This window comes from Peromyscus maniculatus, chromosome 2 (genome assembly GCF_049852395.1).
Source record: "Peromyscus maniculatus bairdii isolate BWxNUB_F1_BW_parent chromosome 2, HU_Pman_BW_mat_3.1, whole genome shotgun sequence".
NCBI lineage: Eukaryota > Metazoa > Chordata > Mammalia > Rodentia > Cricetidae > Peromyscus > Peromyscus maniculatus.
This window is the reverse complement of record NC_134853.1, coordinates 160,981,222-160,996,020: the sequence shown is the minus strand read 5'-3', so window position 1 is coordinate 160,996,020 and position 14,799 is coordinate 160,981,222. Positions and strand designations below refer to the sequence as shown.

At 52.4% G+C, this 14,799-nt stretch overlaps 1 protein-coding gene across 3 annotated transcripts in view; it reads left to right on the top strand.

The window, feature by feature from the left end:
* The window catches only part of Kazn (kazrin, periplakin interacting protein), a 1,014,985-nt gene that overhangs the window by 960,770 nt on the left and 39,416 nt on the right, over positions 1 to 14,799 (top strand). For all 3 annotated transcript variants that reach the window (XM_076565617.1, XM_076565620.1, XM_076565619.1), the window contains 5 exons: positions 857 to 1,027; positions 4,768 to 4,957; positions 8,389 to 8,519; positions 12,310 to 12,360; positions 13,824 to 13,947. In XM_076565617.1, coding sequence (XP_076421732.1) covers positions 857 to 1,027; positions 4,768 to 4,957; positions 8,389 to 8,519; positions 12,310 to 12,360; positions 13,824 to 13,947 — 667 coding nt within the window. The remainder of the gene's footprint in view (positions 1 to 856; positions 1,028 to 4,767; positions 4,958 to 8,388; positions 8,520 to 12,309; positions 12,361 to 13,823; positions 13,948 to 14,799) is intronic.

Here is a 14,799-nt window from a genome sequence, read left to right as displayed (position 1 = left end):
TGGTGGAGTGAGGGTCAGGTATGAGGAAGGACTGGCTGGAGAGGGCACTAGGTGGTCACCCTAAGCAGGTGATCAAGGAAGGCTTCTTGGAAGAGGAGGTGTAAGTAGGGATCCTAGGGAGTGAGAAAGAAGCTTTGGGGTGAAACTTCAGGTCACAGGGACATCCCAGAATGCATACAGGATAGATGGGGAACAACAGCCCCAGGAGTTGGGAATGTGCAGCTGGCAGAGTGATTATTGCCCAGCGTGTGTGAGGCCCTGGGTTCCATCCCCAGCACCACAGAAACTGGGCCAGCTCTTGGGAATTGGAGGCAGGAGAATCAGAAGTTCAAGATTGTCCTCGACCACAGAGAGAGTTGGAGGCTAGCCTGGGCAACATAGAGACCCTGACTCAAAACACAAAATGCCTGGCGGGGCAGCATTGCCTCATGCCTTTAATCCCAGCAGAGCCAGGCGGATCTCTGTGAGTTCAAGGCCAGCCTGATCTACAGAGCAAGATCCAGGACAGGCACCAAAACTACATGGAGAAACCCTGTCTCAAAAAAAAAACAAAAACAAAAACAAAACCCCACAAAACACCTTAAAAAACAAACTCTTTCATCCCTCATCCCTCCTTTATCAGATCTCACTTTGTTTTCCCCACATGAAGTTGTTCCATCATTGAAAAACACCATGTTTCGCTCCGCCCCCTTTTCCCTATAGAGACCCCCGGGTTTACTCATGGGGAAAGAGCTCTCTAAGGGAGTCCATTCCAGCCGTGTGCCGGGGGCTCCCCACCTCCCTGCCCACCCCATGAGCCTTCCACCCCTGTGCCACCCACCCTGCAGCCCGCCCCTCTCTCTCATCCCCGCCACAGGAGAGTGAAGATGCCGTCAAAGCGCTGGCCAAGGAGAAGGACCTCCTGGAGCGGGAAAAGTGGGAGCTTCGTCGGCAGGCCAAGGAGGCCACGGACCACGCCGCCGCCCTGCGCTCCCAGCTGGACCTCAAGGACAACCGCATGAAGGAGCTGGAAGCCGAGCTAGCCATGGTGAGCTCGCTGTCCACAGGGGCGGCCCCGGCTATTGCCAGAGCTCTGAGGTCGGCAACTGAGGAGCAACCTGGGCTACCTGAGCCCCTGGGGGAGAAGGCGGTCAGGAGGCTAAGGGCTACAGTTCACTCATGAGTTGCCGACGTCCTCGAACCCAGGAGCATAGGGACCCTAGGAGGCCTCCAAGGCCTCCCCTGACCACACACTCCCCAAGCAGCTGCTAAAGAGTGGGGCGATGAGAGGACAGATTTTGATTCAAAATAATCATAATTGCTTGGGGAAATATCTAGGAAGAGATACATAAAAAGATAATAACATCTCTGATTCTAGGATTACAAATGGTAATATCTGCCTATCTATGCACACATACATTTATATATGTGTGTGTAACATATACCTATGTGTGTATCAACTATTTTTTTATGCAGGGTATTTAAAGGCTTTTGGTCCAAATGTATTTATAGCAAAATTGTCTTTCTTAGGTCATCGAGTGAAAAAAAGATGGATTTGTTGTTGTCTTTAATGATGTGAAACCACTGATAGCCGTTGAAACAAGGAGGCATGTTTCAAAAAGGCCTGTGGCTCGTGTGTGGGCATCAGAGCAGGTCCGGGGGTCTGACCGTGTGATGACTCCTGCTGACTCTTTTTATTTGTTCTAATTACATTTGTGTGTGTGTGTGTGTGTGTGTGTGAGAGAGAGAGAGAGAGAGAGAGAGAGAGAGAGAGAGAGATTGAGATCAGAGGACAATTTGTTGGAGTTGGTTCTCTCCTTCTACCATGTGGGTCCTGGAATTGAACTCAGATCATCAGGCTTGACAGCAAGCCTCTTTACCCAGTGAGCCACCCCCTCCCCCGCCCCTTTGTGTGACTCTTTAGTAGTGGGATATATTACCCTGCAGGGTGCCGTCACTAGCTAATGCAGTTACAGACCTCGGTTGGGATGTTTGACCTCTTCCGCCTCCATTCTACGTAGGGATCCCTGCATATGCCCCGTAGGGCTTCGGGGAGGATGTAAACGAAACACAAGGAAACAGCTACCATGGCATCTGTGTATGGTGACGGCAAGATTGCAAAATTAGAGTGAGGCCCCCTGAACAAGGCCGCTGCCTTGTGCAATGCTGACCCCTAGTGGTGAGGGCCGTCCAGGCAGGAAGACTGCCTCCACTTGTCTCTTGTTGATACTTGTTGCAGCCCTGAGCAGGGTGGGTGGGAAAGACCCTGTGTACCCAGATCACCCAAGTCCCTGTAGACAGATAGATGAAGCACTATTGGTGCTTTGAGCCCTGGCTTCAGTATCTTATGGGTTCCCTGGTGTTCCCTATACTAGGAAGTAGCCCCTCTGTCTTCTGCTCCCAACATACTGACACACAGCCTGCTTCGCTCTGACCAAAACTCTCAGCTCCTCCCCCTCTGACCCCCTTCAGACCCTCTGCTGCTGCAGGCTTGGAGCATCATTACAGGAAATACCTTCCTAGAGGCAGAGGGAAGTGCTTTACACGGACCGGTGGTGGCCCCGTCTCCTCCAGGTGTCCTTCTGACTGCACATCCCCTTCATCACGTGACAGGCTTCAGACTGTGCTGTGAACAGCCCCAGACCTTTCTTCTCTGAGGTCAAGGCGGACACAGGGAGCCCTCTCCCAGAGCACAAGTTGCAGAGATTGTAGGCAACAGAGCTGCTCTGCCTAGCAGAAGTGCACGGAATTCTGGGAGGAAGTCAGGACCCACCAGTGCAGTGGGTCAAGGGACGTTCACATCGGAGCAGCAGAGGTCAAGCCCAGCTCTCCCTGAACTTGGGTCATGCAAGCATGTTCATCCCAGCTTAGAAATCCCCAAGAGCTCAATGCTCCAGGTTGGGGTACTCAAGGGACGATGGAGGCCCAGAGAGAAGTGGGGTGGGGGTGAGGGGGGTCAGAGCTCAAGAGAAGCTCCCAGCATTGAGTTGTGTGTAGTGGAAGTGATTAGTCAGACATGCTGTGTCGACTGCTGGTGGCAGATGGTCCACGCAGCCTGAGTGAGCTCATGCCTGCCTCCTCTGCAGCTCACCTCTACCCAGGAGATCGCCTTTCTTTCTCTTCTCTGGAAATCTTTCTCAGAGAGTTCAAGACCTGCATGGACAGCGTGAGAGGCTCTTGGGTCTAGTGCTAAGAGATCTAGGCGTGGGAGCCCTAAGGGATCTCTCACTTGTCAGGTAGTGATATTCTGCTCCACACAGAGGGCCCGCTCCTGACCCAGCCAGAGGTGAGGTCCTTCACCCGGGGGAGAAAGCAAGTGGGAATGGGAAGGCATCACATCTGGGCCTCTTCTTGTTCTACGGCTGGTTCTATGGGTTCGTTTGGGTGGTCCTCTGCACTCTGTGTATGTGCCTGGGATATTTGCAAAAGGGGAAAGCATGCCGGGCTGTGGTGGCGCACGCCTTTAATCCCAGCACTCGAGAGGCAGAGCCAGGCGGATCTCTGTGAGTTCGAGGCCAGCCTGGTCTACAGAACAGGCACCGAAATGACACAGAGAAACCCTATCTCGAAAAACCAAAAAAAAAAGGGGCGGGGGGAGTATGATGGGCCTTTCCCTGTCTCCTTCCCTTCCTCATTAGCCTCCTCTGGCCTGCAGGATCCTAGAGAGCTGTCGTAGAAAACAGTTAACCGAAAGAGTATGCATGTTCCATGTCTAGTGCATGCTCCTTTTCCTACTCAACAAACTTAAGATCCTGTCTGATAAAACCCCACTTACCTGGGTGGAGTAGGAGATCACTCCAAGCTAAGAGGTCTCTGAGGCAGGACAGAGAGAGACCTTTGCAGAGGTAATCTCGCTACTCCCAACCCCACATGTAGCGCCATGATTGTGGCAGTACCCCCAATATGGGCTTGTCCCTTGGAGCCCAGATTATACCAGCCGTCCACCAGCTCACCTCTTCTGAACTAGTATTTACTGTGTGCGTTCCGCATGGCGGCCCACCTTTTCTGTTGCCGACAGATGCTGGATACGTGTGGTGCAGCTGTCCTGTGCATCATGGGGTGTTTAGCCGCTTTCCTGCCTGTGACCTTCACGTCTCCCAAACCCGATCTCAGACCTGCATTTTACAAGCTTTACCCAAGAACACACCCCCTACCCCATGTTCTTAGGCCCGTCACAATCCCGGCTGGGGTCGGGGTGGCTCTCTTGACAAGGTGCTTGCACCTCAAGCATGAGCACTGGAGTTCAGTTCTTTAGAACACATGTTAAAAGGTGGAGACGGGATCCCTGGGACTTGCTAGCCAGCTTCAGTGAGACTGTGTTTCAAAAAAAAAAAAAAAAAAAAAAAAAAAACAAGGCTCCTGCGAAACAACACCTAACATTGACCTGCAACCGGCACACACATGTACACACATGCACACACACACACACACACACACACACACACACACACACACACACACGCACGCGCACACACACACACATGCACCCACCAAGAATTCTTGTCCTTGGAGAACCCAGAAGTGATGAGTGTGTGCTTGCTTCCTTCTCCCCAATAAGGGGAGTGGGGGTCTCACTTTGCTCTTAATGACAGCTGAAGGGGAGACCCTGGTGAGTGCCGGTGAGACCTATATTACAGGTGCCTGGTGTGCACCACACGGATGGTGGCCCACTGGTGTGGAAGCTGAATTCTTGGCTTTCTTGCCACGGTGGTAGGAAGTGCCAGGCAACTGCATGAGAGGTCCCCCCTGCTTACATTTTCTTCTCCCTGTCTCCCGCTTTTGCTCCAGGCCAAGCAGTCCTTAGCCACCCTGACCAAGGATGTTCCCAAGCGGCATTCACTCGCCATGCCTGGCGAGACGGTGCTCAATGGCAACCAGGAGTGGGTGGTTCAGGCCGACCTCCCGTTGACGGCAGCCATCCGTCAGAGCCAGCAGACGCTCTATCACTCCCACCCTCCCCACCCTGCAGACCGGCAAGGTGAGTCCTGCCCAGCCTGGTCCAGCAATAAGGGAGGGCCCTGGGCCCAGTGGGAAAGGCGACTCTTGGTTCACACTTCATCAGCCTGGGGCATCACAGGACACTCTCCTAACTCAGCCCACTAAGAGATGGGCTTCGGGTATAGCTGTGTCCAGAGGTTCAACTGTGCCTAAGGAGAAGTAAAACTAATTACCCTGACTGGCCAGCCTGGGTTACATGGCCACCCCTGAACGAATCACAGTGTCTAAGAGAGCCAGTGTTCTGATTCGTCGGTCTGGGTCACCCAGGCATCCTTCATCAGGGGAGGGTACTGAGCTCCTTGACTGACAGCCGTAGCTAGTCCGTAGATTATGTAGAGGAGGTATAAATGTCACACGTGTTTGCTGCGGGTACTTAGCAGAGCACCAGCATCCATTCCCACTGTCTGTGGTACACACTCCTGCCATCCCATTGTGCACCAGTGGGAGCCACCTGACTCTTAAGGGTTCCCCTAGGGGATGTAGTAAAGCTGACCCTCCAGCTGCTCACACGAGGCCACAGACAGCTGCACAGGTCCTGGGCTGCCTGTAGATGGAGCGTGTAGGGTAAGGCAGTTGAACCGTAGAGGGAGGGGTCACAGGCACAGGTTCACACTGCTGAGACCGTACCCTGGCTCCGCTACTTTCAAAGGATGTGACCTCTGACCTGATACAAGGGTCATCTGGTCCTTTGGTATGAGGGATGCTGGATTCTTAATGCACAGTATGTGTTATGTGTCTGTTTGCTGATCCTCTGCCCCGCCGGACTGCCAGAAAGGTAAAGTGTACAGAATTCTCAAGTCAGGGCCTTGGTAAATATTAGCTGCCCCTTGCTGTCAGCGCTGACAGGGGATACACAGGGCTTCAGACCCCCTTCTGTAAACAGACTCTGAGCCTGCCTCCACTGAATGGAGAAGACAGGAGCTGCTCTTTGCTGACCCAAGCAAGAATACTCCGTGTCCTCCCCTCCCCCAACCCCGATACCCCGGGGGATACTGCAGGGCCTTTGAAGCTATGTCAGAACTAAAGACCTTACCAAACATAAGTTCAGCTCTGCCCCTAGGCAGGGATGCTGAGCCTGGGCAGGGTGTGCAGCTGGCCCTCCAGCCTCTGGTCCGCCTTGGTGGCAGGAGGCAGAGGTGCTGTTGAAGGTGGGTGGGCAGTGTATGCAACAATTCAGGAACTAATGGAATGGTGGTGCTTTGGGTCCCTGCTCCTGTGGCCCCAGGCCTTGGCTTGGTGGGGCTGACCAGGAGTTGTGGTTAGCCAGGCCACGGGGTCCACCCTCCGGGCCCTTCCTCCTCTGCTGCCCTTGCCGGAGGTTTTGATTAAACATGTCTTCTCAGATGCTTCCAGGCCCGCTCCCCGGGACCGCCTGTGATTCTGTAACTCGGTATTTACCTGGTGGGGGTCACCCACCTCCACACCAGGCCACCGCTGGGAGGGCATTTGGCACACGGCTCCTTTCCCCTTTCCTGCTGCACACACCACGTGTCTCACGCCGCTGCTCTGCAGAGGGGCTGTCCCCAGCCCTGTTCCTGTCTGCTTTGTGTTGCTGGGGTGAGCTCCATGACAGAAGAAACTCGGAGAGGAAAGGGTTGTTCCATCTGAGAGCTTCTAGCTTCATGTCGAGCAGTCAGGGCGGGAACTCAAGGCAGGAACCTGGAGGCAGGGATGGAAGCAGAGACCATGGAGGGATGCTGCTCCCTGGCTTGCTCCTCATGGCTTGCTCAGCTTGCTTCCTTATTAACACCCAGCCCAGGGGTGGCACCACCCACAGTGAGCCAGGCCCTTCCACATCAATCATCATTCAAAAAAATGATGTCCCCCCCCCCAACACACACACTTGCCTACAGGCCAATCCAAAAGAGGCAATTTCTCAGTTGAGACTCCCTCTTCCCAGATGACTCTAGCGTGTGTCAAGTTGGCACAAAAAAAAAAAAAAAACCCAGCACAGGTTCAGATAATTGAATTGGCTCAGAGAGGGTGAGGAGCATGCCCAGTACTGTACAACCTGTAAAGGAACTCACCTAGATTAGAACTGATTCAGAGCCACCAACCAGCAGCTTCCCCATTGGGCCACATGGTCATTGGTAGCAAGGACTGTCTGTCAGAAATGCTTGCATAGAGTGGATGCCCAGGTAACAATGTTCCCTCTGTGTGGTGCTGGCACTGATGTGGGAGAGATCTACAGTAGGGCCCAGTGGGCTTCTTAGCTATGGCATCTGGGCAAGACCCTTAGGTCCACCACAGTTTATTAAATGCCTCCAAAGAACCAGACACTGAAAGTCCAGGAAGTGAATGCATATAAGGACCACATGGTGTACTCGGCACCAGACAAGCAATGCATGTGTAAATAAAGTCCGGCAATAAGACCAGCAAAGGGAACTGGGAGAGTGACTCACTTGGTAAAGTTCCGGATGCAGAAGCATGAGGATTTGAGTTCAGTCCTCAGAAGGTAAGAAGCTGGCCATGGCAGTGCTCACCTGGAATCCCAACCCTAAGGAAACAAAGACTGAGGGGGTCCCAGGGTTCACTGGCCAGCCAGTCTAGATGATTCAGTGAGCTGCAGGTTCCGTGAGAGACCCTGTCTCCAAAAGTAAGGTAGAGAGGGCTGGAGGGATGGCTCAGCAGTTAAGAGCAATGGCTGTTCTTGCAGAGAACCTGGGTTCAGTTCCCAGCATCCACACAGAGGCTCACCACCTGTGACTCCAGTTCCACTGGGGTTTGATGCCCTCTTCTGGCCCCCACTGGTACTGCATAGACATGGTGCACATACACACAAGCAAGCACACACCACACACATAAATAAAAGTGAAATTTAAAAAGGGGCAAGTGATAGGGAAAGACATCTGTCAGTCTTTGGCCTCCACGTGCATGCACAAGTGTCTCAGGGAGTGAGTGACTGAGCCCTGGCTGCTGAAGTGCACAGGGTTTACACACACCAGGCTTCATAGGTCAGGAGGAGGAGTGTGTTCTGGCTTCACTGTGAGGAGTGGAGGCAGGGAGGCCACCCTGGTCTTCAAGGGAACAGATGGCAGTTGCCATGGGCTAGGAGAGCAGATGGACTTGGCTGTGTTTCACAGGCCCTGGGGAAAGAAAGGAGTTGGCCGTGGCCTGCAGGGTTCTTGTCTGGAACTCTGCTGTTGAGCTGTGGATAGGGCTGCATAGCCATTCAGGTGAGACTTCATAGACTCTCACCTCCCTCAGGTGAGGAGGAGCTGAACTGGATCGAAAGGAAGGAGGAGGGTCTCCCCAGCAGCCACCCCCAAGAACAAGCAGGTCTGTGGTGCAGAAGGGAAGAGCCCGCCACCACATGCACCTTCGCTCTGACTCAGCATTGTTGTCCATAAAATGGGTGTGTCGGGTTGTCTCTCCTGTGTCGCTCACTCACCGGCGGTCCCTGTTTTCCAGCGGTCAGGGTGAGCCCCTGCCACTCAAGGCAGCCTTCCGTCATCTCCGACGCCTCTGCTGCTGAGGGTGACCGGTCATCGACACCGAGCGACATCAACTCCCCACGACACCGGACACACTCCCTCTGCAACGTAAGGCCAGCAGCAGCAGGGCCTGGGCGCTTGGGCCCTGCCCAGAAACGGCGGGGCCACGGGGTGGGATAAAGATGTGCCCGCTCTTTCCTCTCGTCCACCCAGGGAACGCCGTGGCGAAGGCATTTCCCGTTCTGTTCTTTCCTTTTGCGAGAAGCAGTGGATGTGGGGAGAGAAAGAAATGAGGCCTGTTTCCTCCTGTGTCCGGGAGGGTGAGGAGGGTCTGCGCAGCCTGGAACCCCGCCCGGTGCACCCCATCTTGGGCCCTCTCTGGGACCTTGGGCCTGACTACAGGACCACCTGTCCCCTGTAGCACCCGTTCACGTCTTTCACCCTGGAACGAAACAGATGGCTGTGATTTAATTTTAAGATCCCAGTAGTTGGGGACATGTTTGTCCTCGGCAGAGAGGTCCTGTGAAGTGGTCTTACTTTTTTAGTCAAAAAAAATTGTAATTGAATGCTGACCCCAGCAGCTAAGAGGCACTATTCCTCCAGGTGGGCTCTCTTAGTCCATTTTTTCATTTACTGTAACAGAATGACTGAGGCTGGGAAACTGATAAAAGAAGTGATTCCTGCTAGGCTCTACTTATAAAGGTGCCATCACTTCCCACATCAGCACCCTGGGAACAAGGTTTCCAATACAACAGACCTTTGGAAGACACTCTGAAACCATAGCCACTGCACTGCAGGCTCCCATGCCCATGGCCCCAGCATCAGTGGATGCTGAAAACCATCTCAGCCTCTAAGAGGCGTGGAAGGTCAGAGGTGGGGACCACTTGGAATTTTTGTCCCATAAACATAGTTGATAACCCAGAGGGCTTCCCTGCCATGTCCTAATGATAGAGATGCCACACCGAAGTATCTTCAGATGCCTAAGAAGGCTTTTTCTTTCTTTCTGATTTATTTTTTTTATTTTTATTTTATATGCATGAGTGTTCTGCCTGCATGTGTGTGTCAGTATACCACTGTGTGTGTGCATGGTCCCATGGAGGCCAGGAGAGGGCATCAGCTTCCCCTGGAACTGGAGTTCCAGGTGGTTTGTGAGCCACCACGTGGGTGTCAGGAACTGAACCCAGGTCCTCTGCAAGAGTAGCAAGTGCCCTTAACCACTGAGCCATCTCGCCAGCCCCAGGAGGCATTTTCAGAAACTCAAGTTACTATTGCTTTATTAACCAACAGAACTTGCTGACTATGTGATTATTTGTTCAGGATACTCAGGAGAGGGACGTGCTATGAGAACCCATAAACAAGTCCATAAGGTTATAAAAAACAGCGACTTTCCTGGGTACAAGTGAGGGGACCTTTTTCCCCATCCACAGTGAGCATGAAAAGTGTTTATTATTAAAGTGGCTACGACTACAAGGGCTGAGGAGATGAGATGGCTCAGTTGTTGAAGTGTGTGCTGGGCAAACAGAGAGAGCGGAGTGCAGTCCCCAGAATCCACATAAAGAACCAGGCGCAGTGGTGTGCACTTTTAATCCCAACACTGAGGAGGCTGAGACAGGAGGATCCCTGGGCCTCTCTGGCCAACCAGCCCCATTACTCAGTGAGCTCAGGCCAGTGAAAGACCCTGTCCCAGAATACGGCTCCTGAGGAATGACACTAAGGTTGGCCTCTGGGCTACACGCACACTCACATACTCACATAAACCCACATGTGCGTACACACATACACAAAATCGCTAAGACCAAACTTGAAAGAGGCATCCCAGCCTGCTTGGGTGGCCTTGGGATTACCGGCCCAGAGGCTACACATTGCCCATGGCAGGGCTAGGGTCCCTTCTTTTCCAGAGGCTGTGATGAAGCAGTGTGACTTCTCTTGTCCACAGTCTTGGGGATGAGGCTGACAGACCGAGAGAGCAAGGAGGACCACTCCGAGGTCTCTGTCATCCATTTTTCAACTGAAAGGATCATAGTGGACAGTGCCCTACCCCTACCACGCAGGTGGAGATTCTCAGTCTTTAGCAGATACTCTGGCAGATACGCACCCCCCCAAACAGGAGCACCTTCCTAAGGTCCATGCTGACCTTCTCCTGGTGACCTCAGGGACAGAAATACTGCCGACAGATCCACCCACAGGAGGACTCCCGGAACTGCATTTGACACAGACCAGCCTCTTCCCAGCCTCGGCACATACCTGCTGCCTGAGGCATCTCATATATATTTAGAAAAGACGCTGCTTCCCAGAGGAGCTGTCGCAGCTGCCTGCAGAGTGGGTTTTGTTTGCACACCTTGAGTCTGGACCACAGTCTGGACCACAGTCTGCACTGCCGTTTGACAGGTCTCTCCAAAACCCCTCTAGTCCCCATCTCAACAGGTGTGCACGTAGGTAAGTTAAAAAGCCAGAAAACGGCTCCAGGTAGCGCCCTGTCCTCAGGGATCTGACCTGGTACCAATAAAATCAACCCAGACTGGACTAAAGAACACCTCACACTCTGACCACTAAGTAGAGCAGAAATGAGGACTCAGCATAGGAAAATTGGATGACTTGTTTGTTTGTTTGTTTGTTTGTTTGTTTGTTTGTTTGTTGTTTGGTTTGGTTTGATTTGGTTTGGTTTGGTTTTCCAGACAGGGTTTCTCTGTGTACCAGTCCTGGCTGTCCTGGAACTCACTCTGTAGACCAGGCTGGCCTCAAACTAACTGAGATACACCTGCCTCTACCTCCCAAGTGCTGGGATTAAAGACATGTCTGTCTCACCACCACCCGGAGGGAAAATTGGATGTTAAGAGACATTCATTGGTCTGTTTATTTCTTCATGGGCAATTCCATGCCTGCAATTCCAGAAACAACCACCAAGAGTCTCCCTAGTAATGCCTTTTGTAATCGCAATGGGCTGTCTGCTCCCAGGTAGGGCAGACATGATTCACAGATGTAGTAAAAACTTTTACACATTCGCAGTCTACTAAGAGTCCCTTTCCTACCCATTTGGAACATAGTTGGCAACCCATGCAAATGTCCTACCTACTGGAACATAGTTGATGCCCCATAGAAATCTCTTACCTACCCACAGGCTATCTGATGTTCCCAAGAAAGAATTTGAAAGGAGTTTGGACCTGTGTGAGCAGGTTCCCAGGCAGTCAGGACCCAGTGTGTACTTGCTGTGACACCCTGCCTGGAAAAAGCACAGAGCTGGGAGAAATCAGGCACCCCAGATTTGAGTCCCAGCTCTATTTGTTATTAGCTCTGTAAGAGATTGTCCGTGGAGCCCTGCTTATACCTACACCTTACTAACAGTTCCTGGCAGCCCCTCCACAAAAGAAGGGAGTTGCTGTATTTTAGGGTATTTTAGTGACCATGTGGTCTCCTGAGTCAATTGTTTAATTTGTTGTTATACTTTTTTTTTTTCTTTTCCTTTTCAGTGAGTAGAACATAGGGCTTGCTAGCAAGCATCTATCACTGATCTCAACTCCTCCCTCCCGTTCAGGTGCTTTTTCCATTAAAGTTGATGTCTTTATTTAAAAAAAAAATACTTAATTGAACACATGGACCAATTAAGGCAGGAACTTAAGCCTCAAAGGATTAAGGGTTGAAAGGGCAGAGCATGCAGGAGAGCCCATCAGGTCCCCTGACTTGATGTCTGATGAGCCCCGGGGCCCCATCAGTCGGATCTGTGGAAGTGCAGGAGGGTAAGGATTTCCACTGTAAGGGCAGGGCAGCCCTGGAGGAGTTGGTGGCTTCCTTCCAGGGAGGACGCCGCCCCCCACCCCCACCCCGTCCCCCTCCTCATGGGCCACCTGTGCTCTCACGTGTCACGTGTCCGCCGCTTCATCTTCTTCTCCTTTGGCTACAGGGCGACAGTCCCGGCCCGGTTCAGAAGAGCCTGCACAGTCCTATTGTACAGGTGGGTACAGCTTCCCTGGCAGCCCTCCCTCCACCCCAGCTTGACCCTCTTCTGTGGACGGATTTTCCTTTGGGTCGCCAGCTCACAAACAACGACATGGAGACTTCTTATGAATTATGAAAGCTCGGCCTTAGCTGAGGCTTGTTGCTAACTAGTTCTTACAACTTAAATTAACCCATATTTTTTTAATCTACGTGCTTTCGTGCGGCACACTTCCTTTACTTTGAACTGCCCATCCTGCCCCCTCCGCGTCTGGCTGGCCACTCCACCCTTCTTCCTCTCTGAGCCCTCTCCCCAGAAGTCCCACCTAACCTCCCCCTGCCTGGAGGAATCCCCCCAACACTCTTCCAGCCTCGTTGCTCCGAACCTTCAGTTACCCCCATGCCAGTTTTGAACTCCCGAGATAGAGAGGAATTGAACCCCTCTGGTTCACACGGGTGCTGGCACCCGAGCCAGGTTGGCATGTGCTCTGCCTGCCCTGTAGACCCACTGTGTACACCACACATCCTGTATCCTCCTGCTGTGCTCAGCCTCTTTCCCTGCATCAATGCCTCTGAATTACCATCTGCTTCATTCTTTAAAGGTGAGCCACAGACAGTGGGCACTTTGGGCCCCTGGCTGCTGCCAAGTCTACCCCTTCTTGTTGTCAGTGTGAGAAAGATGCACAGGGAAGAACTTGAAGGCAGCATCTCTCATGTTATGATGTTTCCCATTTTCTGGCTCTGCACCATCCATCTGCATAGGGTTCCCCTGGAGAACAACACTGAATACATCTTGATTGCCAATTCCTAGGCCCCACCCAGTGGCTATTCAAGGCCAGATTGGAGGTAGAGGCTGCATTCCAAGTCATTCTAAAGTGTTCTGGGAGCCTTAAGTCTAGTTTATGCCCTACCCTTTCTGTAGAGAATACCAACCACATGTCATTGCATAAAGCATTTGGCCATTTGTGAAGCTCTCAGCAGGTGCTACCCCAAACCCCCAGTTAGGAGATCACTGTCAGAGTTCCTAGGCTGGCCCTGTCCCACATTCAGCATGTGTTGATGCGTCAGCTCTGCACACAGCCTGTGCACCCTGCATCGGAGTGACCACAGGCAGTGGTCAAGTTCATGGGTGTGTTCCTTCAGTCTGCAAACTTAAGTGATAGTAATAGTCCAAGCAGCTGGAGCAGCTCCAACATGGTGGCCGAGCCAGGATCCATCCGAAGTGTCTTTCTTCGCCTTACATCAGCGAAGTACTCAGGACAGTCTTGAGTGGGTTCTGGTACTGTCAATGAGAGGCTTTTAAACTAACCTCAGTTTGCCCAGGGGACAAGGGACCCTGGATTCCAGCCCCAGAGCCCAGCTTCTTACTCATGCTCTCCATCACTCACCTCGACCTGGACCGTGAGTTAGGAAAGCCTCCTCCCTGCCCTTCCGTCCAGCAAGCTAAGTTTACCTTTGTTCTTCTCCCCTCTGCCGCCTCAGTCACTAGAGGATCTTGAAGACCAAAAACGGAAAAAGAAGAAAGAGAAGATGGGATTCGGCTCCATCTCTCGAGTCTTCGCCAGAGGGAAGCAACGGAAGTCCCTCGACCCGGGCCTCTTTGATGGTACCGCCCCTGATTATTACATAGAGGAGGACGCAGACTGGTGATAACCCACCACCCTTCGCCCAGTGTCCGCGGGCGTGTCTGTGTGTGGATGAGCCATGGAGCGTGCGAGTGTGTGTGCATGGGGGCGCGGGGCCTGTGTGGGGTGCGTGTGCACGGGTACACTCACCCGCACGGGTGTGTGTAGCCGAGCGCCTAGGACAGGCAGAAACACAAATGTGACCCCTGCCCCACTCCGCGTCGCCACCTCTGTAATCGATGTACATACCACAGACTGTGTGTGACTCTGTCACCTCTGTTGTCTCCGAGCGATACAGTTGTGTTTGTTTTTCTTGTTTGTTTTGTTTTTCGATGTTTGGGGGGTTTTTTGTTTGTTTGTTTGTTTAATCCGTTGTATTTTTGTTTTTAATTTCCCCCTCTCTCCACCCTCCTCCTTTTTATGAAACTTGAACACTTGAAGGACTGCTGTGTATTTGTAAATAACAAAAGTAGTGTGCACTTTGTGCTCGTAAAGTCCCTCGTCCAGCCGCTACTGCAGCCCATGTCGCCAAGGATGTGGTCTGCTTTCCATGTCCCCCCCTCCTCCCAACCCCTTGGTGTGAACGTGTGGGACCAGACCCTGTTCTCGGGGTGTGCCCAAGTCACTTTAACCACCCAAACACCCCGTCATCGTTGTCAGGGTAAGGTCACTCCGCAGAGACTCGTGAGTCCAACCGAGAAGCCTTGGCTGGGCTACAGTGTTTATAGGGGGGTCACACAGGCTCTTTTTAATGGCCTGCCTGTTTTTAAATTGTGTTGCTGTTTCTTTCTTTATGGAACAAAAAGAGAGAAAGAAAACTGTTGCATTTAATT